Source organism: Schistocerca americana, chromosome 6 (genome assembly GCF_021461395.2).
Source record: "Schistocerca americana isolate TAMUIC-IGC-003095 chromosome 6, iqSchAmer2.1, whole genome shotgun sequence".
NCBI lineage: Eukaryota > Metazoa > Arthropoda > Insecta > Orthoptera > Acrididae > Schistocerca > Schistocerca americana.
In genome coordinates, this window is record NC_060124.1 from 476,080,596 (window position 1) to 476,104,592 (window position 23,997).

At 40.4% G+C, this 23,997-nt stretch overlaps 1 protein-coding gene across 1 annotated transcript in view; it reads left to right on the top strand.

Moving 5' to 3' along the window:
- Positions 1-201: 201 nt before the first annotated feature.
- LOC124619532 overlaps positions 202-23,997 on the top strand; it is a 546,912-nt gene continuing 523,116 nt past the window's right edge. Inside the window, exon 1 of the mRNA XM_047145993.1 lies at positions 202-374. Coding sequence (XP_047001949.1) covers positions 296-374 — 79 coding nt within the window. The 5' untranslated portion in view covers positions 202-295. The remainder of the gene's footprint in view (positions 375-23,997) is intronic.

Sequence of the window (23,997 nt, forward strand, 5' to 3'; positions counted from 1 at the left end):
GGAGCAGTTGGCAGCAGTGGGCGCACAGTGGCGCGCGCCGCGGCCCGGACGCCGAGCGGCGGAGGCGGCAGTTGCGGACCGCGCGGGCGCGCACACCGGTCCACCCCACACCGACGCCGCCCCCCGAGCCGCCCCCGCCGCCGACGCGGACACAGCCGCCGGCCAGTGGCAGCCGCGCCGCGCTCCGCGGGACGACGATGCGTGGGCGGTCTGTCGCAGCAGCGCCGGCTCGCGATCGCGCCTGACACTCTAGTCCTTCGGCGAGAACCCTGCGAGTGACAATCTCCTGGCGGGCATGGGACCTCGGCCGAGACCGGTCCTTCTGGCGGCTGCGCTGGTTGTCGTTCTGGCGGTCCTCCGTGGCCGGATAGTAGGTGAGTGTACGAGTGCCGTGGAGAAGCCTGCCCGACGCCAAACCGACGTCGCGACAGTGTGTGCATTCGCATGTACTGTATGTGCGCTATCGAGATCGATGGTTTGCCTCAGTCCAATTACTCTCAGATCCAACAATACATTACCGACACAAAGTTGATGTACTAAACTCAGTTCTCTGAAATTCCCTGCTCTGCTTAATATCGCTAGAACGTGTAATTTTTCCTCCTATCTATGTAATTATGTAGTTATGTAGTTCTCAATTCGTTCGAGCAATCAATCATTCGTAATAGGAAACACAGTAATAACTCAGTCACTCAAAATGATTCAGAAATTTTACTTGTTAGAATGAAATCAGGCGATGATTCTTCTTCGCTGCAGGCTCGTGCGTTGCGGCAGTTTGTTAATCTGTACAAATTTTTGGGAGCGTTGTATAATCAGTCGGGAAGCCTCAGATCAAGCGGATATTTGGCTTTGATGAAGTTTAACCTTCCGAAGAAGTAAAGGAGCTCTTGGATTATTAAATGCAGGTTCGTATCCAGTCTTTCGGAAGTTCCCTTCTGATTAACAACTACGCAATATATCGATGAATATCATTAATTCTCAAATGTCAAATAATGTAAATTGTTACACACCTTTTTGTATGAAGGAGCAATATATATATATATATATATATATATATATATATATATATATATATATATATATATATATATTTCCCTTTTAATCATACAATTTCGCATCGGTTATCTTTTGTCATAAATGTCAATATTCAGATTACAATTCTTCAAACAATGCTCAGGCTAATCGGCACGAAGACAATCTCGGAAGCTTTTTTCTAACAACCACCAGAGAGAGTACTACAAAGAATAATTATGCGCTCATGGCATAGCTATTGTATGAAACTATTTTGCGCATGGATTCAGCGAGTATCAAGATAGAAAATTAGTATACGTCATTCAAGGGTAGAATTGTATCAGAATAATTCATCGAATATAAAGAGATATTACAAACGTAAAATTTAATGAACTTCTACGCCAGAAGAAAACTCCACAGTAGTGGGACTGAACCACGGCCTGTATTTTATTATCGGAAGTTGGCCGGTATCGCAGAATACAGTAGTTTTTCTAAAAATTAATGTGATTGTGGTGGAAAAGCAAATTATTCTAAGAACCATCACTGTGGTCTCCTATCGACAGAAATGTCATTCTTTTTCACAAAAGAACTGGCCAGGTGCGTGTACGACTCACGCTCTGAGGATTCCGTTCAAACTTAATTATAAATATCTTCAACATTTCGCGGCCCTGTCAGCAACTGTGTAAATATTAATTTTAATTTTAATAATGAAAGCCTCAGTTGCACCACTTACCTAGAATTTACCTAGGTTTCAGTCGGGATAACCCAACCTTCTTCAGAATAACAGTATCTATCGTTTTAGCTTGTCGATGTCCACTATGGACAAATGATAGATACTGTTATTCTGAAGAAGGTTGGGTTCTCCCGACTGAAACCTAGGTAAATTCTAGGTAAACAATGCAGCTTTCTTCAGAATAACAGTATCTATCGTTTTAGCTTGACGATGTCCACTATGGCCAAACGATAGATACTGTTATTCTGAAGAAGGTTGGGTTATCCCGGCTGAAATCTAGGTAAATTCTAGGTAAACGGTGCGACTTATTAAAATTAAAATTAAGACTTAATTATGTATAGACATACTTCATCCATCCCGAAAGTCGAGAAACTCGACAGTTTTTGCCCGTTGTCGACAGTGATGGCAAAATATCGGTCAACGGAAAGTAACCTGTAGCTTGTAATGGGTGAGATTTCGAGTATCAAAATATGTGACATAAATAGCCGTACCTTTTGGTTTCATTGACTTAGAAGCTTCAAATTTTTACACCACAAACGGACCAGAGACAGGAGCCTGCGATATAAATTTCAACTTGATACGTCCACCCCTTCTTGATAAAAAGACATGTTAACAGAGGGACGGAGAGAGCCGATATTTAGGATAATAAATAACAAAAAAAATTTTTTTTCGTGTGATATAATTAGACACTAACGCATTTCGGATAATTTTCTTTGCTTGTAGGCCTACTATGAAATATTGTTCCTTGCTAAATTTCATGATTCTACGAAAATGGGAAGAATACTGCCGATTTGGTGAATGAGTTTGCTAGCATAAAAAATAAGCTATATGAATGATTGTATCTTTTGATTGCATTGATTTAGGAGTTTATTCGTTAGATCGCCAATGGACATGTGACATAAATCTCGATTTGATGCGTCTACCAGTTCCTAAGAAAAAGGGTTTCTAAGAGAAGAACAGACAGACAGACAGACAGGAAAACGGACGGACGGACAACAGAGTCATCCTATAATGGTTCCGTTTCAACCAACTGTAGTACGGAGCCCCGAAAAGATCGTTAAATGCAAATTGAGTGTTACCGTTATCAAAATCAGTTGAAATTTATTAACTAGAGTAACTAACCACATATATTGTATCTTCGACTACCTGTTTCAGAGAATTACGTTTCCATCTTCAGATGGAAGTATGTTAATTAATAAGTCACATTTGTGTTGCATGTTTATCGTTTGGGTAGTTTCGGCACTGTTTGGCAGCAAATCAAATTAAAAATATTTTATTACGAAGCTCAGAGTCATGTGGACGTTTTGATTGAGTATGGGAACAATAACATACAAAACTGTTAACCTATGTAATAGAAACCTTCACAGAAGTTTTAGCCTTGAGCTAAAGTAGATTTCTTTATTCCTCCTCTACAGATAGTGCCCCAGGTTACCCAAAATTCGTACACACAATGCATACGTGTCTAATTAACTGACATAAACCCTCATGATAACGGAAGTATAATGCTTCGAAACGCTTTGTGAAAAGTAGAATGCAATAGATGTTGCTGGTTATATCAATTCCTATTTTCGATCGAAAAATAACGGATTTATTTCAGTTATTAATGGAAAAAGAATGAAATTTGTTTCCCCTTCCTCATTAAATCTGACTTATTAAGTTAATGTAATTAATTAATTATATTTAAACAAGAAACGGGAGGTAGAGTTCGTTAACACGAGCATCTTCACCTAGAGGTAGAAAATTCTTCCTAAATTTATTCGCAGTACGTGAAAGCGACCCAAGACTGAAGGTAGCTAAATTGCATTATTGTGACAGGAACTGATATTCTTCCTAGTTTTACAGTGGAAAGATTCGAGCAAGAACGAAGAAGGAAGTAAGTCTGTTGAAAACTATTACTGGAAGGAAGTGTAGATTGACGAGTCATTTACTGAAGCATCAGCCAATAGTTAATTTACATGCATGTATTACCTAGTCATCTGTACTCTGCAATTCACAGTGTGTTCAGTGGCTGAATGTAAACGACATCATCTTTTTTCTCGTTCTTCGTGTTCCATTTGCGTATGGTGCGCGAGGAGTCCTTATGCTCTCGAATTTCTCCAATTCTTCCTTCGTGGTTTTCAGTAGCATAAGTTTGATAACATAGTATAATTGCCGGTGGCTGTGGCGGAGCGGTTCTAGGCGCTTCACTCTGAAACCGCTCTGCTTCTATGGTCGCAGGTTCGAATCCTGCCTCGGGCATAGATGCGTGTGATGTCCTTACGTGGGTTAGGTTTTACTAGTTTTAAGCCTAGGGAACTAATGACCTCAGATGTTAAGTCCCACAATGCTTAGAGCCATTTGAGCCATATTGTAACATAATCCTTGAGTTGAGGCATATCCGAGTTCTGAAAGTAAGGAACGCTGTGAGACCAAAGCATCCTGTTTCCGCAGACTACTCGACCGCAGAAGTTTTATGCAGGAAAGAGACAATGGAACATTTTAATAGTGGGTATTCAAGTGTCAACGGCAAACCCATTCGATATGAAACCACCGATTCGCCTGTATGTACATTCTTATGTATGTATACGAGGTACAGGTACGCGGTCAGTTATAAGATTTTTATCTGTCGCTTATCACTACTTTCGACTGTGACATTGTTGATGTGAAAAAATGCCTAGATGTAATTGGTTCGGTGTCCACGTTAAATTTCCGCCTGGGTATGGGAGGTCAAAAATCGGAGGAGAGCATGCCATTACATCTCCAGTTGACACAGTGATGTTTAAAGCAACCTTGTTGATGAGATTTTATGTTATATCGTCGTGGATGATTATTATATTAGTCCTAAGGTCTAGTTACATATTTAGTATCGTCACAGCCGTATAACCTACTCTCAGATTCAACAGTAGTTTCCCAACATTATATGTATCTTCTCGTTCAAACACTGAATGCCAAACTTCAGTTAAGTTGGTTCAAGCGAAACGTAAGTAAGCAGTTTTATCCCTTGAGAATGACTTCTCAACCCAGTAGTTTTAACCAAAGTGTCTCAGTGCGATCAAATAGAAGCGAGCGAAAGAATCCATCTTTGAGATAGAAAATTTTATTGAACTTGTTCTTAGTGCCCGAAAATGATCTAAGGTAAGTCAGGCGTGCTCATTATATAATATAGATGCTGAAGTAGGGTCTCTTTCTCCTAGCATATAGAGTGTAGCTGTAAAGAGATTCAAGAATGAACACGGGAGAATTGGTCTGAGGAAAGCCGTTACCAGAAAAACTATAGATTTTTGAGCATCTGCTAAGGCATTGAAGAGAGTGCTTGATGAACCATAGCACTATATATCCATCTGTACTCCAAAATCCCTAGTGTGATGTGTTGTAAAGGTTACACGAAGTAAAGTTGTTTTCCGTCATTCCTACTCTGTTCGCAAAAGATGACCAGGAAGAAATGTCTTCGGTATTCCGAGTTCCTCCCTCGTCCTCTGTATGAGATGTAGAAGCTTGGAACACAATGTGGTCCCAGATTGACAATGGGAAGCGAATGAATTTTGAGAGTAATGCATCCATTAAGACTAACGTACAATTTTTAGAGACAGGAAAGAAACCGGGGCATAGTCTGACAGTGGTACACGTCACTAGAAGGACCGATTTGATGAATCAACCTCCAGATTTACGTTTCTGTCCACTGCACATTAAGGATACTGAGTGCTGTCGAAGATAGTGAAGTTAACCGAAATGAATTAGGAATGAAGATTAGGCTTCAGAATTTCGGACATTGATCTGGACAAGGATTTCGAGAAAGAACTCTCTGTGACTTCGTACTTACTTACTAATTTACTTCTTCTTCCAGGATTAGGCTATTACCCTTTTCTGACCTCCGTTTTATTGTCATCTCTTCATGCGTCGCCCAAACCTTTCTTCTTCTGGTAGGGTGATATCTGAGGGCAAGCTTCTGAATTGTATTGTCCTCCATTCGCCAAATGTAGTTGTCCATACTTTTAGGGACCGATGACCGTAGCAGTCTGGTCCCTTCAAACCCACAAACCAACCAACCCATACTTTTCTTTTTTGGGAAATTATTTCATTCAACGAAAATGTATTTAATTTCTGCTTTATTTGTTCATTGGATTTTTTGTATTGTACGGAATATCCTTTGAATGATTGGATGAACCGCATTTCAAATGACTGTATTTTGTTTCTATTTTGTTTTATTCATGCATGTGTCGCGTTCATGTATCGTTGGCAAAGTCATGGCCTTATATTTGAGCCTCTTGTCTGACGTTCTCTTCAGTGTTAGCCAAATTTTGCTACATATATACTGAACTAGATAAAGCTTATTTTCTCATCATCGTTGAAAGATAATTCATAACCTAGATGAGTGAAACATGAAACTTGTTCTACTGCTTGATCTTCAATTATTTTGGCTCTAATTGGGTATTTTTCTTGCTGTGGCACAACTGTTACTTTTCTCATAGGTATCCGAAAATTATAACTTTTGCAATGACACTTAGCATACATAATGATTTCGAAGGTTGCACGTGTATGCCTTCATCTACATCCACATCTACATACGTACTATGCAGGCCAACTACGGCGCGTGGCGTAATGTACCCTTACCACTGCTAGTCATTTCCTCTCCCATATCACTCGCAAATAGACCAAGGGAAAGAGGCTGCCTGTGTTTCACTGTACGAGCCCATACTTCTCGTATGTTATCTTCTGGGCCCTTACGCGAAACGAATGTTGGCGGCAGTAGAATATTTCTGCAATCGTCTTCAAATGCCGGTTCTGTAAATTTTCTCAGCAGTGTTTCTCGAAAAGAACGTCACCTTCCCTCCAGGAATTCTCATTTGAGTCCCAGAAGCAAGTGAAAAACCACGACATTCGTCTTACTTGATTTTCGAGCCAGTCGTTGTGGCCGACCGGTTCTAGGCGCTTCAGTCCGGAACCGCGCTGCTGCTACAGTCGCAGGTTCGAATCCTGCCTCGGGCTTGGATGTGTGTGATATCCTCAGGTTAGTTAGGTTTAAGTAGTTCTAAGTCTAGGGGACTGATGACTTCAGATGTCCCATTGTGCTTAGAGCCATTTGAGCCATTTTCGTTTATTTTCGTAAACAACAGAAGTCGGAATGATTGGACGGGGACTGAAGTCCGCTGTTTTCTATTGTGTCAAGCACTGCGCTCCCTGCTCAATTACAGGTAAGAGGAACCATAGAAACCCGGAAAATATATCGCTCGCTGCGAGAATGTTTCATCGATCTGCGATGTCTCAGTGGTCGGATCGTCGTAGTTTGTAATAAAAGCAACGTATAAGCTGAACGTGACGAAGAAAATGGATTAATGTAAATATATTTTCCGAAGTGAGACTTAAAATTAAGGAAATGATATTTTCCGCGTCGGCTGTCAATCTGTTTAGTAATGTGCAACAGCACTTTCGGCTAGTACGCCATTCTTAAGCAACAGCTCAGTGTTAAACAGGCTAATGTACGTTCATTCCTATCACCAAATTTACGTATTTTATGTCGTACACATAATAGAACAGGATACCTCGCGATACACTGAAAAAAGGACGCAACACTGTACAAGAGTCAGTAACAAATCCATGAAAAAAAATTAACTCTTATTTATCACCGTGCGTGCATTAAGTGAGTCAAAATTTAAATTTTGTACTGGTGCTGAGATAGTTACTCATAGTTGAAGATATACTTGATTATCATAATGGAATTCTAGGCTGTGTTTCCGATGCTTGCCGGAAAACGTGAATTAGAGACGGCCCAACTTGTTCGACAATCCAAATTCCTTTTGTTTTGATTAATTTAGAGCCTGCCGTCCGATGTGGCCGAGCGTTTCTAGGTGCTTCGGTCTGGAACCACGCGATCGCTAATGTCGCAGGTTCGAATCCTGCCGCGGGCATGTGTGTTTGTAATGTTCTTAGGTTAGTTAGGTTTAAGTAGTTCTAAGTTCTAGGGGACTGATGACCTCAAATGTTAAGTCCCATAGTGCTCAGAGCCAGTTGAACGATTTTAGAGCCATTTTGTGGACAGCAAGTTGTGTTGTTGCTTAAATTAGGTACGTACTAAAATTTTACTTTACTTACGCAAGGCACAGGGCACATATAATGTATGAAATGGCAACATACTATATAATATAAACAACAACATAATCTGAGGTTAATTTATTTCTAAACCCACATAAAAGTGGTACGTATATATTTGAAAAACAATAAAACCCCTGACGACACCACAGCTGAGATGAAACATATTTGAGGATTAAACAAAAAGTGTGTTCTTGTAAAAAGGCAGACACTCTTTAATTAATTATGATGTCCCTAATGTCTGCATTCCATCTCTCTACCTCCGCCTCAGCCTGTAAATAATACGAGTAACAGACCAGAATTAGAGCTGGAAATCTCAACACAAAGTATTGCTAAGAGGCCATTATAGTAGATGGGCTGTCATAGGTTCCTTTCCCAAGAGCAGTAATAGTGATTAGCCATAAGTTGTGATTGACATCTTCAGAATCGATGTAAAACCTCGTCTGAGACCGTCATGTTGGAGTCAGGCTTAACTGTTTTAGAGAAAATATTCAGGATCTGCTCTGTGGTGTGGAGGTATTTTTCTCGGCATGTCGATCTTCTCGTATTACTAAGCAAGTCAATCTACGGCACTCCGCAGAATTTGAGGAACCACGTTCTCTCTTCCCATCTCGGGACAAAATTAGATTAGCTGGACCAGAATGTCAATGAGGCACTGCCTGGTTCCGATAAGAGCCCCTGCCGAAAACTCTGCGCTGTCTTTCACGACATTTTGTTAAATGATTTATCACACACGTTAGTGGCGGACAAGGATGTTGAGCTGAATTCGACTCTTTCAGGACCGGTGCGCTTTCGTTACGGTAATTTCCCTTCGAGGATTTACTTTTTTGTTATGTATTACATTTTGAAGTGCACAGAGAACGACTCTTTTGTCTTGAAGTCACGTACAATAATAAATTTGCTACTTAACAATTTGGCAGAGGGGGATTTTTAGTCATAGTCACAGATGACGTGTTGAAAGGGTCAGAGGGATCTACGGATAATATTGCAATTAATTTTACATTATAAATGACTATGGAATAGTACTGAAGCAACTATAAAAATAATCGTGTTGTTACCCGAGACGCAAAAGGCTATCAAGACAATTCTGATCGATTATAGTACAGCCGCGAGAAGTGCTCCCATAATTCACGGGGCTGATTCCGTTTTGGGTCTAGAGCAGCCGACGTATTGGTGCCTGGCGCTCTGCATTTCCACAAGTTGTCAATTTGAAGACGGCATGACATAATGCATATGTAAATGCATTCGGTAGCAGTCGAAGTAGAATTTTAATGTGGCAATGGCCAATACTAACACTGGGGAAATGTTTGTCCATTGCTGAAAAAATGTGCTGAGGAAATGGATACCTGCACGGCATATTCTGCGTTTAATATGTCTCGTTCCTTCGGGGACATCAGGTTGTTTATTTTCCCGTTTTATTCTTGTTCTGTTTTAAACGCACTTGATGAAAAATTTCAGTGCGTTAAAGATGGAAACAACTAATAATAATTTAAATAAGGAATCTGTATGAGGTTAATGATCAGGTTCCGCAATTTTTTTCATCTTAGGAGTGATTGGTACCCATTTTATTTCCGGTCACAAGGCGTTCAGTCAGATCTCAGGTACACTGTTTGCTTACAATGAAATGAATACCCCTAGCTGCATACAGGCGTTGATATAAGTCAACGGGGATACTTGAAAATGTGTGCCCGAACGGGACTCGAACCCAGGATCTCCTGCTTACATGGCAGACGCTCTATCCATCTTTCTTTTTTTTTGGTGCTGTCATTTTGTTTTCTATATTGTTCGTTGAATTTGTTCGGGGCGGATATCTGGGATATCTGATGACACCAGTTTAGGTTCTTCGTTGACCTGTTCACTCAGTTTTTTGTTACAGAGGGTAGCATCCATCTGAGCCACCGAGGACATAGAGGGTAGTGCGACTGCAGGGACTTATCTCTGGCTCACCTCCCGTGAGACCCACATTCCCAACTTATTGACCGGCACTATATTCATAGTGCCCCTGCCAATTATGCTCATTACTCGCGGCTTTTTGCCGATTCCCGCGAGAGTTCGGGCACTATTTGTGCATCCGCACAGAAGAAGATGGTCAGGTGGTATCTGTTCTTTCGGACATGTCATATACACTGTTTGCTTTTTGAAAGTTCGGTAACAGTTTTTGTGTTATATGGTGATGTTCCTAACAGAGAACATACATCGTTCTAACATTACTCTGTCTCACAGGTTACTTCGCCTAGCGACCACAAAGCAGGCAAACAAAAACTGAATCCAAATAAACTTTAACGAATCAGCGCCCTGCTATGACTGATGCGGTAATGATTTTTTTTTCTCAATTTTCCATTTTTGTCACGGTTTGGGTGGAAAAGACCACAAGAGGGCGTGCTAGGGCAAGGGAAGCCCGCGCTGGGAAACAAGTGAGACAACTTTCTAGTTCGGAATTTCCGTTACATCGTAAGGAGAACTGTGTGGTAAACCATTAGTGCAGTTGTTGTTTATAAGCTTAATTATGTTTTACTGGGGGGGGGGGGGGGTGACGATGGAGCAATACTTGAATTTATAAGAGACTATTATTTATAAGTTTGGGAAGTGGAGAGGAAAAAGAAATATCTGCTGCAAAGCACGAATGTAATGTAGACAAACTAACCGAAAGCATATAGGTGGCGTAGAACTGTCAATGACCCCTTCTTCTGTTGAAACCTCCGGGATGAGTTGAAGTAGTCGAAGTACAAAATTGCAGGTAAAGCGGCTACTGTCACTAAGACTCTCCCATTTATAGAGCGGGTAGAGGGCACCACCATACGTCACGTTATGACGACAGCGTTACTATCTAAGGATGGTATAACCATAAGCCGTACAAAACAGTTGATTGTCATTCTGTTTGCGGAAAATTCGACGTCTATGCTTTATCTATGAGCTCACAAAATTTGTCGGAAACGACTTAGAATGTGGAACAGCTGTAAAGCAGTTTTGGGAGAGACAATTTGAAGCTACTCCTAGTCTAAAATCCAAAAGACTGACTTGTGTGTTCGTAAGTTTGTATAAAGTATCGTATAATCTTTTATTGGTTGGGCTCAAATCTATTTTGCATTTGCTTACGATGTATCTCCCTTCTTGAATTTTCTTGTAACGTTTCAAGTAAAACATAGCTTTTGGTTGATATAAAGTTTTGGTATTAAGTTAAACTATGCTACCTAAGTCGAATGAGGAATCGTTTTTAGTTCTAAAATTCTCCAAAAAGCAAAATTTTCGAAGCTACCTTGTAATATTTCTCAAGCAGTAGTTATTATTCGCTAATAGTTACTGCTGTGCTATGCAATGTTGAAAAAGAGTATTCTGAAATGGGTAAACGAAAAGCTACTGCACCGGAAAGACTTTGGAGGTCGATGTTTGCAAACAATTCCTAGTGCAGTATACAAAGTTTGCTTTTACATCATAGACTCCACCTAGCTAGAGTATTGTAAAAATCTCAGATAATAACAGGAATCAGTAGTGGCAAAGACGTTCTCGCACTGTCCATTTATGGACTTTGCACACAACTTACAGAAAGAAAGATTTCACATTTCTTTTTATGATAAGTGGAGTCTCACCTGCGTTTCTTAAGATCACAGTTTAGAATATAACGCTTGGACAGCAGAATTAGCAAGACAGGATCCGCGTCTAGCAACTTTTGTCTGCTCTGTTATGACATACTGACTGTTAACAGTGGAGATCCACTACTATTAAGGAATAAGTCTCAGGGCCTGTGCAGACCATAGTACAGGGGATTCGGAGTGCACGCGTAAGCATTCGATTCTGCTCAGACTACGTAATTTTATTCACACAGTTTCGTAGAAGACTGCCAACGTCCTGCCCCAGTCAGGTATAAATTAACACTCGAAGTTTCATGATTACTTCCACGTTCTTCGCAGGTGTCGAAAACGATATTGGTACTCTCGAGAAGTTCAATCATCAGCATAGTGGGCGCATCTAGAATACTGAGAGTCAATTTTACAAGACCTGTCGTGACTGACAAAACGATAACTTTTAGAAGACAGTTAGCGAGGAGATTCCTAATATCAGAGTGATAGCAAAATGGTTTCTTCACAATCACCGGAAAGTCGAGAAATATAAGTCACACGGTACTGATAATTATAAAAGTAAGCAAGAAAAGTATTAAATTAATGTAGGTGTATCGTCATCAATTTTATCACCATCATAATCATCCTCTTCTTCTTAAGGCTATGTCTTGTAGCACCTACTGTTCTTCCCAGCCATTTGTAGCCCTCGTTGTTTCCCTTTTTTTTTCTTTTCGTTTCTACCAAAAAATTGCTAGTCCCCGCTTGAGCTTACCGACAACGTATAATGCTAAATCGCTGACTGATATATCGTTATCTTCACGCCGACGTACCTGGAGTAAATACAAAGTGGTCGCCATCATCCTGTTAAACTGAGAGGAAAAGAAAGCATTAATTACGTTTCACAGCTGAAAATAACGATTTATTAAAATAAAAAGGTTAATTGCACTTCCAGTTTTCAGTTAGACATCAAACTGAATCCACGTCACGCAACAGGTATTACTCTCTGACAGACCGCCGTGATTAACATACCTTCCTCTACATGTAACAAGCTTTTGTTGCAGATCACAGCCAAGCTGCATCAGTTCATTTGTTTCTGTTTAACATGTGCAAGCCTTTGACAAGTGATCGTGAAATTAAAAATTGGCTTTCGAAATAACGAAAAGAGGTAAGCACCATTAATAATAAATATATGGATTAATAGCCGCTACTTGTACTCGGCAAGCGTCTCTGTAAACTGTAATCGAAGATCATTTTTTTAATAAAAGTTTAATCTTTCACGCGTGTCCAGTAACTGAAGTTGTCAGTTTTGCACAAATTGCCCCTATGAAAGAACAGCGGCTGCTTTATTCATTTTCAGTTCACTGCAAATAAGCAAAATTGTATTATTTATTACTTTTGATAGTACTGTGTACTTAACAATAAAACAAAACGCAACTAGCGAACGGATCTTCTCTTCCATTACCCAAATAACCACAAGTTGTATTATTTGACGCAGCTTATATTATTTAAGAAAATAGTTCATCCTAACTGCGACTACAGCGTTGTAAACTAAGATATCACTAACCTGCATTAAAATTGAAAAATCGATCTCTGCCGCTATTCATGTCCCTAGTTCGCTTTCGCATAATCGAATTATTTTTCACTGCATAGAATACATACAATATCAACAGATAGGAAAATCCACTTTTCACTCCTACATTTTATAGTTAACACTAATATTAATTTCTCATATTCAACATTCATCTCATTTATTACGTTAGGTACAATATTTTACAGCAAATCGTTTGATTTCTGCACAAAATAACACGTTATTTAACTTGCAAAAACGCTGTTTCCCTAACATTCATGACAGCATGCTGCCACTTATTTATTCCTTGCAACACTTCGACTTCTCGCCTTGTACGAGTCTCAGATCTGAAGAGTTATTGCCGCCACCAGTGCTTTTAACTTGACAGCCTGCTGGACAGATGACATTCTTACATTCACGGGAATAAAGATATAACACATTCAAATGCATCAGTTATTAGAACGATACACAAACTTGAAACAGGATTTAATTAAAGCAAAGTGACTACCGCTATTTGCCTCTGTACTTCCGTTCTTGGCCACAGCAAATTGGCAACACGAGAGACTTTTCATCCACCATGACTTCGTAAGGCAAAAAAATAAATTATATATATATATATATATATATATATATATATATATATATATATATATATAAATAATCGAATTATTCTTCACTGCATAGAATACATACAATATCAACAGATAGGAAAATCCACTTTTCACTCCTACATATTATAGTTAACACCATATATATATATATATCCCACTAATTTATTCAACAGTTTTTCTCTTTTGATTGTTTTACTTCAGTAATGATCACGTTGCTTACCTTTTCTGACGACCTGTCACTAGGTTTCTTCGTCTCCTTAACAACACCTCTACTTCCCCCAAACACCGAGTGCCACTTGTAAACAGCCCCCAGCTCTCGCCGTCATGCGGCCGTGCTCCCCAAAGGAACGTCGAGCTTATCACTCTTCATACTAATATCATTTTTACATCTTCGCAGCAAAGTATGAGCGAAATATTCAACTCGATGTCTGTCGATAACATACGTCGGTGATTCTGTCGACGAGTGAAAAACATACATCACTGAACGCTTATAATGTTTCATGGAACCCAGTGTCGGGTTGGCTATCTACCGGCTTCCAGCGGCAACAAAACCTCGTTTCTCAGTATTTAGTACTAATACTGAACGAATTGAAAATGTTGTCATAATCTAGTCGTTTAGAGCTATCATTTTATGTTAAAGATTCAACAGAGTAAGTCAAGTATAACAGTTGTACGTGTGTTTATGTCTTTCGGGAGCGTAATTCACCGAGTGCAAACACTGATAGTACATTCACCCAGTGTTTTACAATAAGAGCAATAAGCGACATCCAATGAATTTCACATTCTTAATTTCAAATCTTTACTAAAGTTTTTCTACTTCACACTCATCACAAAATAATGAAAGGAACGAAGTGTATCGATTACTACTTTTTCGTTTTTCATGGAGTGAAAGTTAGCAGAATGCGTGAAGTTTTAATTGATTACCTCTTTATTATTAAATCTATTCGCAACACGTTTTGCAGACAGTATCCTCATATACCACTGAATATACCTGCGAAATTCTGTCATTGTAAGAAACACTGTTCTGGAGATATGAGATCATGGACATAAAAATGCATTACCAAAACCTGCTTTTATTTGGAGCGCAAATTAACCAAAATATGCTCGTCTAGCGTTTCACAATAAGACCACTTAGCGAAATCCAGCAAACGTTAAACATAATTTTGAATCTTTTCCAAACTTTTTGTCGCTTGTGTTTTTAAAGTCAAATATTTAAAATGTTAATTCATTTGTAAAATAACGAGAAATTTGAAGAATCGGCGTTTAGTGGATATTTATCAATAATATGCGCTTGAGCTGAAACATGGGATCCAGTTCAAAAGTGAACCAAACGAATACATCTTAACCCCTTTAGGACGAGTGGAAGCATTCAAATAAATAACGCAGTGGTCCAGTTTGGGATTAGATGACTGTCAGGCCACAGTTGTGATTATTGTACTAACAGTCCTTTTTCTGAAACTTGCTGGCAGATTAAAACTGTGTGCCCGACCGAGACTCGAACTCGGGACCTTTGCCTTTCGCAGGCAAGTGCTCTACCAACTGAGCTACCGAAGCACGACTCACGCCCGGTACTCACAGCTTTACTTCTGCCAGTACCTCGTCTCCTACCTTCCAAACTATACAGAAGCTCTCCTGCGAACCTTGCAGAACTAGCACTCCTGAAAGAAAGGATATAGCGGAGACATGGCTTAGCCACAGCCTGGGGGATGTTTCCAGAATGAGATTTTCACTCTGCAGCGGAGTGTGCGCTGATATGAAACTTCCTGGCAGATTAAAACTGTGTGCCCGACCGAGAGCTTCTGTAAAGTTGGGAAGGTAGGAGACGAGGTACTGGCAGAAGTAAAGCTGTGAGTACCAGGCGTGAGTCGTGCTTCGGTAGCTCAGTTGGTAGAGCACTTGCCCGCGAAAGGCAAAGGTCACGAGTTCAAGTCTCGGTCGGGCACACAGTTTTAATCTGCCAGGAAGTTTCATATCAGCGCACACTCCGCTGCAGAGTGAAAATCTCATTCCAGTCCTTTTTCTGATTTACGTTCAGCACCTGTTGTGTAATCAAAGTCCCTCAGTTACTATGTCGTTTGTGTAATACGGGCGAACTCGATCCAAAAAGTCATCATCTCTCTTGATTTATGTTCTTCCGTCAGTCTGATCCGTATGGAACTGGAAGTCCCACATTTCACAGAGGCTAGAGATAGAGGACTAAGATTTTCACTGATCAATGTGAGCGCATTATGTGATGATATCGGATCATATTTAGCATTTGAGTTTAATGTCGCCACGTTCTTGTTGCATGCGGATAGAAGTCATCAACTGCATTTTTCACGGTAATGCCCTTCTTTGGTACATAACCCGCCAATGAAAAGTGCCAAGCACGGGGTTTCAAGATAGTCTATGAAACTGCAATGTGGGTAAACTGAAACTGAATTTGCTGTAACATGTCTCCAGTAAGTACAGCCGGTGTGAATCAACAACGTGACACAGTTACACTGTATGACTTTTAAGAAACTGCGTCAGTTATGAAGCGTAGGCTTCCGCGCCGTTGTCGCTGTCAATAAATTTTATATATTGAGTACGTGGTCTATATCAGTTATCTTTAAATAATTGCAAGATCCTTCCCTGCATTGGATTTAAAATCTAAAGTTTTTGGTCGTTGTTTGTAGGTGAGCTTACTGTTGCCATATACACAGTGTTGCTATTCAGCGTAAGGTACAGTTCTAGTCTGTAGACTGGAAATAATTTTTCTGTACATAATTGTTTAATATGAGTGTTCAGTAGTTCTTTAAGCAACTAATAACATTGACCCAATTTAATCTAAGACATTTCCGTTGTCCGAAAATGAGAGTTATTGATTTACACTTTGAGCAGTGTGAAAGCGTCGTTTCTATTTATATATCTCAAATAAGACAAATAAATGCCTGTTTCGATAATGTCAGACCCTAAAACATTTATAGCATTGGAAAAAATTTTGATTTTCTTTTGTATTTTGATACTTCTTACTCATTAACGTTCTGGAGTTTGCCATCGTTATCGCATTATTTGGAAGCAACACATAATAGTAGTACGATATAAAATGTGTATAAGACGGTCGCGGCGTTTCCCTAAGACAGTATGCCTAGGTCGCTTATTCTGATAGACACCGATTGTTGTGTGCCTAATGCGAAATTAAAATTAGACTTTCATATTCAAGGTGCGTTATTCACCAGTCTTAACAAGTATGTTAAGCTCTGCCTCGCGCCCCTAATTTCTTCAATTATGGCGTGCCTGTTCCTAGTTACTGTGAGCTGTTTTTGATATTTATACTCTAATTTATTTGATACATCTGAACGCTTTTTCGGCAGAGGGTACATCTTCTGTAGTTGTTGTCACGTACGTTATTGAACACGCATTCGGAAAGGTGCTGGTAATTGCAGAATATTTATTGGTCAGGTTACAAATGTGTTATACGTGCCCGTGTGGTTGCATTGCGCCACACTTGGATTTCCTGGTTTTGGCCTGTAAGGAGTGTATCTCACTACAGTGAAGCACAGGCAAATTACTCAATGCTTGATACCGAAACAACTGTCACACTACAATTTACTTCTGGATTTTTAAATGTGTTTCATTCTTCTTCTCTCCTGGTCCTGCAGCTTGCATAAGGTCGTAATATGACGTTTTCATTATATTTTTAACAGAATTAGATGCAAATTGTTTACTTAAATTTATTCATTGTTTTTCAGTGTTTCGTCCGCGACCGTTTTACTTTCGTAAAAATGACAAAAAGTGTGTGACTATGTATATATCCCAGTATGTACTGCAAAATTAAAGATGTGTATTGTGTATACCAACTGCACAACAGAGGCAGACATCATACAATGTTAAACTGTAACTTAGTTTCATATTATTCACGCTGTTAAACTTATATCTACAATATACCATGTTGTAACACAAAAATGCAATATCAACAGGCAAAGAACTAAAAAACCTTATGTAAATCACTAAAAACCACCTGAAGATGAGCCTCCAGGGCTCGAAATGCATAGTGCAGTAAATAAACGCAACTTGTGACTGAAGGCGGTTTGTTCTTCATTTTACGAAATTGTTTACTTCTTGTTGATTGGATAAGTTCACGACAAGCTTGATTCGGCATAGGTGTAAGTATAACATAAGATAAAACCACGTAATGCTGTCACATTGACAGTGGAACGATCTATCATGTCAAAATTTAATACGAAATATACCTAAATATAAGATAAAATCTCATAGTGCTCTTACAGACTTAGCAGAATATGTTATACAAATATAATGTCAAGAGGAAGTTTGATAATGGCAGATACGTCGAAAGAATCTTGTTGTAAAATTATGTAATTAAAAAGAAATAAACAGTTTGCAACTAAGATTGTGAAAAGAATAAAGAAGATGGCGTTTCGTTTTCTATACTACTGAATAAGGCAGAATGTATGATATTCGTCTCCTTGAAAGGTTCGTATAGTGTACTGAGAAACCACACAAGAAGAGTTTGCAACAGTTGGTATCAAAGGCACCATGGACGTCTGCCCGCAGCGGGAACATCTCTGCACGCAAATCAATCACTCTGCCCGCGAGAATCACGCTGCCTGGAGCGGTAGTAACGCCAGGAAGAGGGACTCGTGCTTAAGTACCAGTGCACGAGCAGAAGTTGTCAGTTGCAAGTCGTAAGTCAGTCCGAATCTGGCTGGGGAGTTCCTGCAGAACGTTCATCGTGTCTTCAAGTCTTCATGTCGCCGAGTGAAATAGAAACAGTGACCGACGGGTGGAGAGTGATTAGCGTTTAGTAGAAACACAACAGTGATTGGAATTATCGGGTGTGGACAGAGACTGACTGCCTATAGATTTAAATGAGTACTATTTGTTTATAACTGATCTTCGACCAGTACATCAAGACAGAAGATTAGTTTTCTTCCGACTTTAGTTCAGCGAACGTTATGTAGTTTGTCTTCATGGAACTGAAGTCAGCGCAGTATAGACAGGCTAAAACTGCATTCTACTATTTTTGTAACCAGCGTTACCAAAGCTGAGTGATGTATTTTACTACTGCGTATTCTGTGTTACTTTCAATGTGTGTCTGCTGTCCTAGAACCCACGCACCCATCCTACCAGGGCACCTTTATCACTCTTTTTCATCAGCAGCTATATTTTCATCAAAATGTTCGCCCCAAGCCCACAAAAGTTCCTTTCATTAAGCCAAACTCAATCGTGGTAGCCGGCCGCTGTGGCCGAGCGATTCTAAGCGCTTCAGTCAGGAACCGCGCGACTGCTACGGTTGCAGGTTCGAATCCTGCCTCGGACATGGATGTGTGTGATGTCCTTAGGTTTAAGTAGCTCGAACTAGGGGACTGAGGACATCTCATGTTAAGTCCCGTAGTGCTCAGAGCTATTTGAACAAATCATGGTATTGGTGCTGCAGGTAATCGACCCGAAATTTTTCAGGAGTAGACATGGAGATCCAGGATCATCGTTGCAATCAGTGCTGTTTGTGTGGGGGAACGCTGTGGGTCGTGTAGCACGAAACTCCTCTGACTGCAGAGTAACTGCTTTAGGATGTAGGAGAACTTAGAACTTTGCCAGAAATTTATTTCACGGAAATTAATCGGAATTATTTCATTTTCCCTGCTGCTAACCGCAATACGAGCGACGCCAGTGCAACCTGTGGTGGGAAAAGCGACAAATTTAACTGTTTCGAAGGAGCAGGCAACTGTTCTTCACAATTGAGTCCTTAACAGCCAGTCATTGAATTTACTTTGTCGTTCTATGAGTCAGCCGAAAATTCTTGCTATTTGTAGGCGTGATTGTCCAGCCTTTCGTTGCAAGTTATATTAGAGGTTAAGGTAAGATGAGTAGCGAAATAAGAAACTACTTTACTTGTCCTCCTGCATCTAAAAAGCTGAAAATTACCAATAATTATTGTGCGACAGAAAAGTCAGTAAGTTCGTCACTGTCGGTGGATGAGAAAAGGCAAAATGCCAAACCGAACACTAAACCCTCGTGTGAAAAATAGTGAACTAACTTGTGTGCGACAACAAATCAAATAATTGTCCAGAATATTGGACTTTTAAACAAGGAATCGCGTTGTATGAGGAAAGCGACTGGTCTATCGTTTCAAACAAAAATCTTAGTTTCCAAATTTTCAGAAAGTAAGAAATTTAGGAGGAAAAATAACTAAAAAAGGCATGAACATTGCACAAGAAATTCATGGTATGTGGTTAATGCCTTTGGGGGATTATAGAAAATTCCCTTAAATATAATGAGAAATCTCTCAATAAGACAAGTAGAAAAGCGGTGCGCAGTTTTTATTGAACGCAGTTGTTTTTAATAGTTGCTCTCACTTGTTTAATTACTGAATGGTGTTGTAATCTGTTTCCAACTTTCTGCTAATCAGGGTGACTTGATGATTTCAAAGCGGGGCAAAAATTGGGAACGTATTTTAAATACTGAGAAATGCAAAACTGTGCACGACACAAAAACCAAAGGACTATAGTATTCTATGACTACATAATCAGTGAGCGAGAACTGGAATCAATCAACTCATACAAATGCCTTGGTATAAGCATCTGCAGGGAGATGAAATTGAACGATCGCATAGGATCTGTCGTATACAAGCGTGTGGGAGATTTCGGTACATTGGTAGGATACGAGGAAAATTTAATCAGTCTACAAAGGAACTCGCTTCTAAAACGCTTCTGCGATCTACCCTAGAATACTGCTCAAGGCTAAGGCCTGTTTCCCTCAGTACCACTCAGTCTATCCTGAGATTGTCACTCCATTTTTTCCTTGGACGGATAATATTTCGTTTACCAATTGGTGATTTATTTCTTACGATTTTCACAATCTTCCGTTCACCCATCCTGTTCATTCCATTCGTGCTTTCTCTTATGTACCCTCTCATCAATGGAATCGATTTTATATCCTTTTCTAATGTTTTCACTTCTTTCTCTATCTCTGTGTCCTCCCTGTAATCATTCGTAGAATTTTCATTCACATGGTTTCCAAAAATCTTTTTGATCTTGGTGTTTCCACTCTTGTTTCAGCTGTATACGTCATATCTGGTGTCACTGCTGTTTTGTATATTTTTGCCTTTTTATATTTTCCTATATGCTTACTTTTCCAAATAGTATCATCTAAAGACTTTGCACTTCGTTTCCCTTTGCTGATTGATCCCTAACATCCCTTTCGACATTTCCTCCAAAAAATGGTTCAAATGGCTCTGAGCACTATGGGACTTAACATCTATGGTCATCAGTCCCCTAGAACTTAGAACTACTTAAACCTAACTAACCTAAGGACAGCACACAACACCCAGCCATCACGAGGCAGAGAAAATCCCTGATCCCGCCGGGAATCGAACCCGGGAACCGGGGCGTGGGAATCGAGAACTCTACCGCACGACCACGAGATGCGGGCGACATTTCCTCTCCTGGACAGCTCACTACCAAGATTTTTTTTAAAAAAAAAGATTACCTACTAAATATTTTTTCCATTCACTTCCATTTTGCATGTAATAGGTTTTCGGATGTGGTCATACATTTAATATTTTGTGTTTGTATGACCATACTGAGATTTTTGGCTACCACATGAAAGGTGTGTCAAACATCTACACTGTTTGCCAGCAGAACTGCATCGTCAGCATAACCAGTGTTTTTATTTCTTCGTCCCCCAACTTACAACAATTTCCTTATAACTTCGTCCATGACTACACTAAAAAGTAGCTGGGCCAGTGAGTCAACTTGTGTACACAACTATTAAGTGCTATGCAGCTAATTAAGCGGAGCACCGAGCGAGGTGGCGCAGTGGTTAGCACACTGGACTCGCATTCGGGAGGACGACGGTTCAATCCCGTCTCCGGCCATCCTGATTTAGGTTTTCCGTGATTTTCCTAAATCGTTTCAGGCAAATGCCGGGATGGTTCCTTTGAAAGGGCACGGCCGATTTCCTTCCCAATCCTTCCCTAACCCGAGCTTGCGCTCCGTCTCTAGTGACCTCGTTGTCGACGGGACGTTAAACACTAACCACCACCAATTAAGCGGAACCAATTTTCGCCTTTTTGTAGTTGTTGGAATAAGTGTGTTCCATTATTTTTACTAAGTTGGGAGGAATCCCCAGATTGTAGAGCTGGTTTGAAACACCTGATAATTGAAACCTATCGAACCATGTTCAAGCGATGAATCTAGGAATATACTACAACCTCCTACGCTTTGTTCCCATAATAATAGTGAAGACAATTATAGACTAATTACAGCACGCAGTTCTTCCCACATTACATACGTGAATGGAACGGGGAAATGCACTAGTAACTGGCTCAATAGGAAGTACTGCCATACACTTCACACTGAGGTGCAAAGTACGTATGATAGTAGACTTTAAAATGTGTAATTACGCAGTAAGTTTCGTTATAGGCTTCCAAACGCCAATTTCCAGTAATTTCTTAGAAGATTCGATACAAACCCTGTGGTTAGCTTACAGGAGACGCCTGTTTTTGAATTGAACATTTTTTCCCGAATCTGTGCAACAGCCCCCGCTCTCTCCATTCATCGCGTTAACGGACTGCTTTGCAGCTGTACATTGTGGCTACGTGAATGAATTGCGAAGTGTTTCATTTTGGTGTGCTCTGTATCGCCTGTCTCATACCTAAACAGTGCTGGACAATTACACAGCGCATCACAGAGCAAGAACAAATATTTAAACACCACCCAGTTACGCAGGCGACACGGTGACCTTTCAGCTAGCACTGACACTTTAACTCGGTGAGTGTGTCGAAAATTTCTGATATTCCAGGTACAGAGCAGAAATGATGTGATTCCTGCTCCCATTGATAATGTGTAATAGAAGTGGGCTACTACGTGATATAAACAGTATTTTCGATGCTACTGTAGCTTGCTAGTCGACTGAATCAGAACGTAATTTCATAATGTGCTGCTCATCAACGGAGAACCATAAATCCGGTAGATATAGGAGTATTAATTGTTTCCGAGGAAAATAGTCTCATGTATCTACATCAGTGTAATGAAATGACCAGGTAATGGCATAGATGATCAGACTTAACACGCTTACGAGAAGCGAGATGCATATGCTTGGAATATACATTTTCCATTGAGGTGACAGTCATTGGGACAGCGATATGTTCATATACAAATGGCTGTAGCATCGCTTACACAAGGTATAAAAGAGCAGTGTGTTGGATGAGCTGTCGTTTGTACTCAGGTAATTCACGAGAACAGGTTTCCGACGTGATCATGGTGTTGTGGGTTGGCTGGAGAGCCAACACCGGGTTACAAGAGGAAGCCGAAAGGCACGCGTTTTAGCTCACCCAGGCTGGCGTGAGGTCTGGAACAGGACAAGGAAATTAGAATTTAGAGAAACGGTCGTAGCTGGTGGAATACTTAACTTTAATCCGTAAATGGTGAACGTCGCTCTTGACGGTGCATTATTCACAGTATCAATAGTAACTGGTAATGGCGCCTTGCTAGGTCGTAGCAAATGACGTAGCTGAAGGCTATGTTAAACTATCGTCTCGGCAAATGAGAGCGTATTTTGTCAGTGAACCATCGCCAGCAAAGTCGGTTGTACAACTGGGGCGAGTGCTAGGAAGTCTCTCTAGACCTGCCGTGTGGCGGTGCTCGGTCTGCAAACACTGATAGTGGCGACACGCGGGTCCGACGTATACTAACGGACCGCGGCCGATTTAAAGGCTACCACCTAGCAACTGTGGTGTCTGGCGGTGACACCACACATGGCCGCACGACGGTAGTAAACAGACTTTTAAGGTGGAATGGTAGTTGGAGCTAGACACATGGGATGTTCCATTTCGGAAATCGTTATACAGGGAATAGCCATTGAATCTCAATGTAGCCAAGTGCAATGTGCTTCGAATACATAGAAAGAAAGATCCTTTGTCATTTAGCTACAATATAGCAGGTCAGCAATTGGAAGCAGTTAATTCCATAAATTATCTGGGCGTAGGCATTAGGAGTGATGTAAAATGGAATGACCATATAAAATTAATCGTCGGTAAAGCAGATGCCAGACTGAGATTCATTGGAAGAATCCTTAGGAAATGCAGTCCGAAAACAAAGCAAGTAGATTACAGTACGCTTGCTCGGCCAGTGCTTGAATACTGCTCACTGGTGTGGGGCCCGTACCAGATAGGGTTGATAGAAGAGATAGAGGAGATCCAACGGAGAGCAGCGCGCTTCATTACAGGATTATTTAGTAATCTCGAAAGCGTTACGGAGATGATAGATAAACTCCAGTGGAAGACTCTGCAAGAGAGACGCTCAGTAGCTCGGTACGGGCTTTTGTTGAAGTTTCGAGAACGTACCTTCACCGAGGAGTCAAGCAGTGCATTGCTCCCTCCTACGTATATCTCGCGAAGAGACCATGAGGATAAAATCAGAGAGATTAGAGCCCACACAGAGCCATACCGACGATCTTTCTTTCCACGAACAA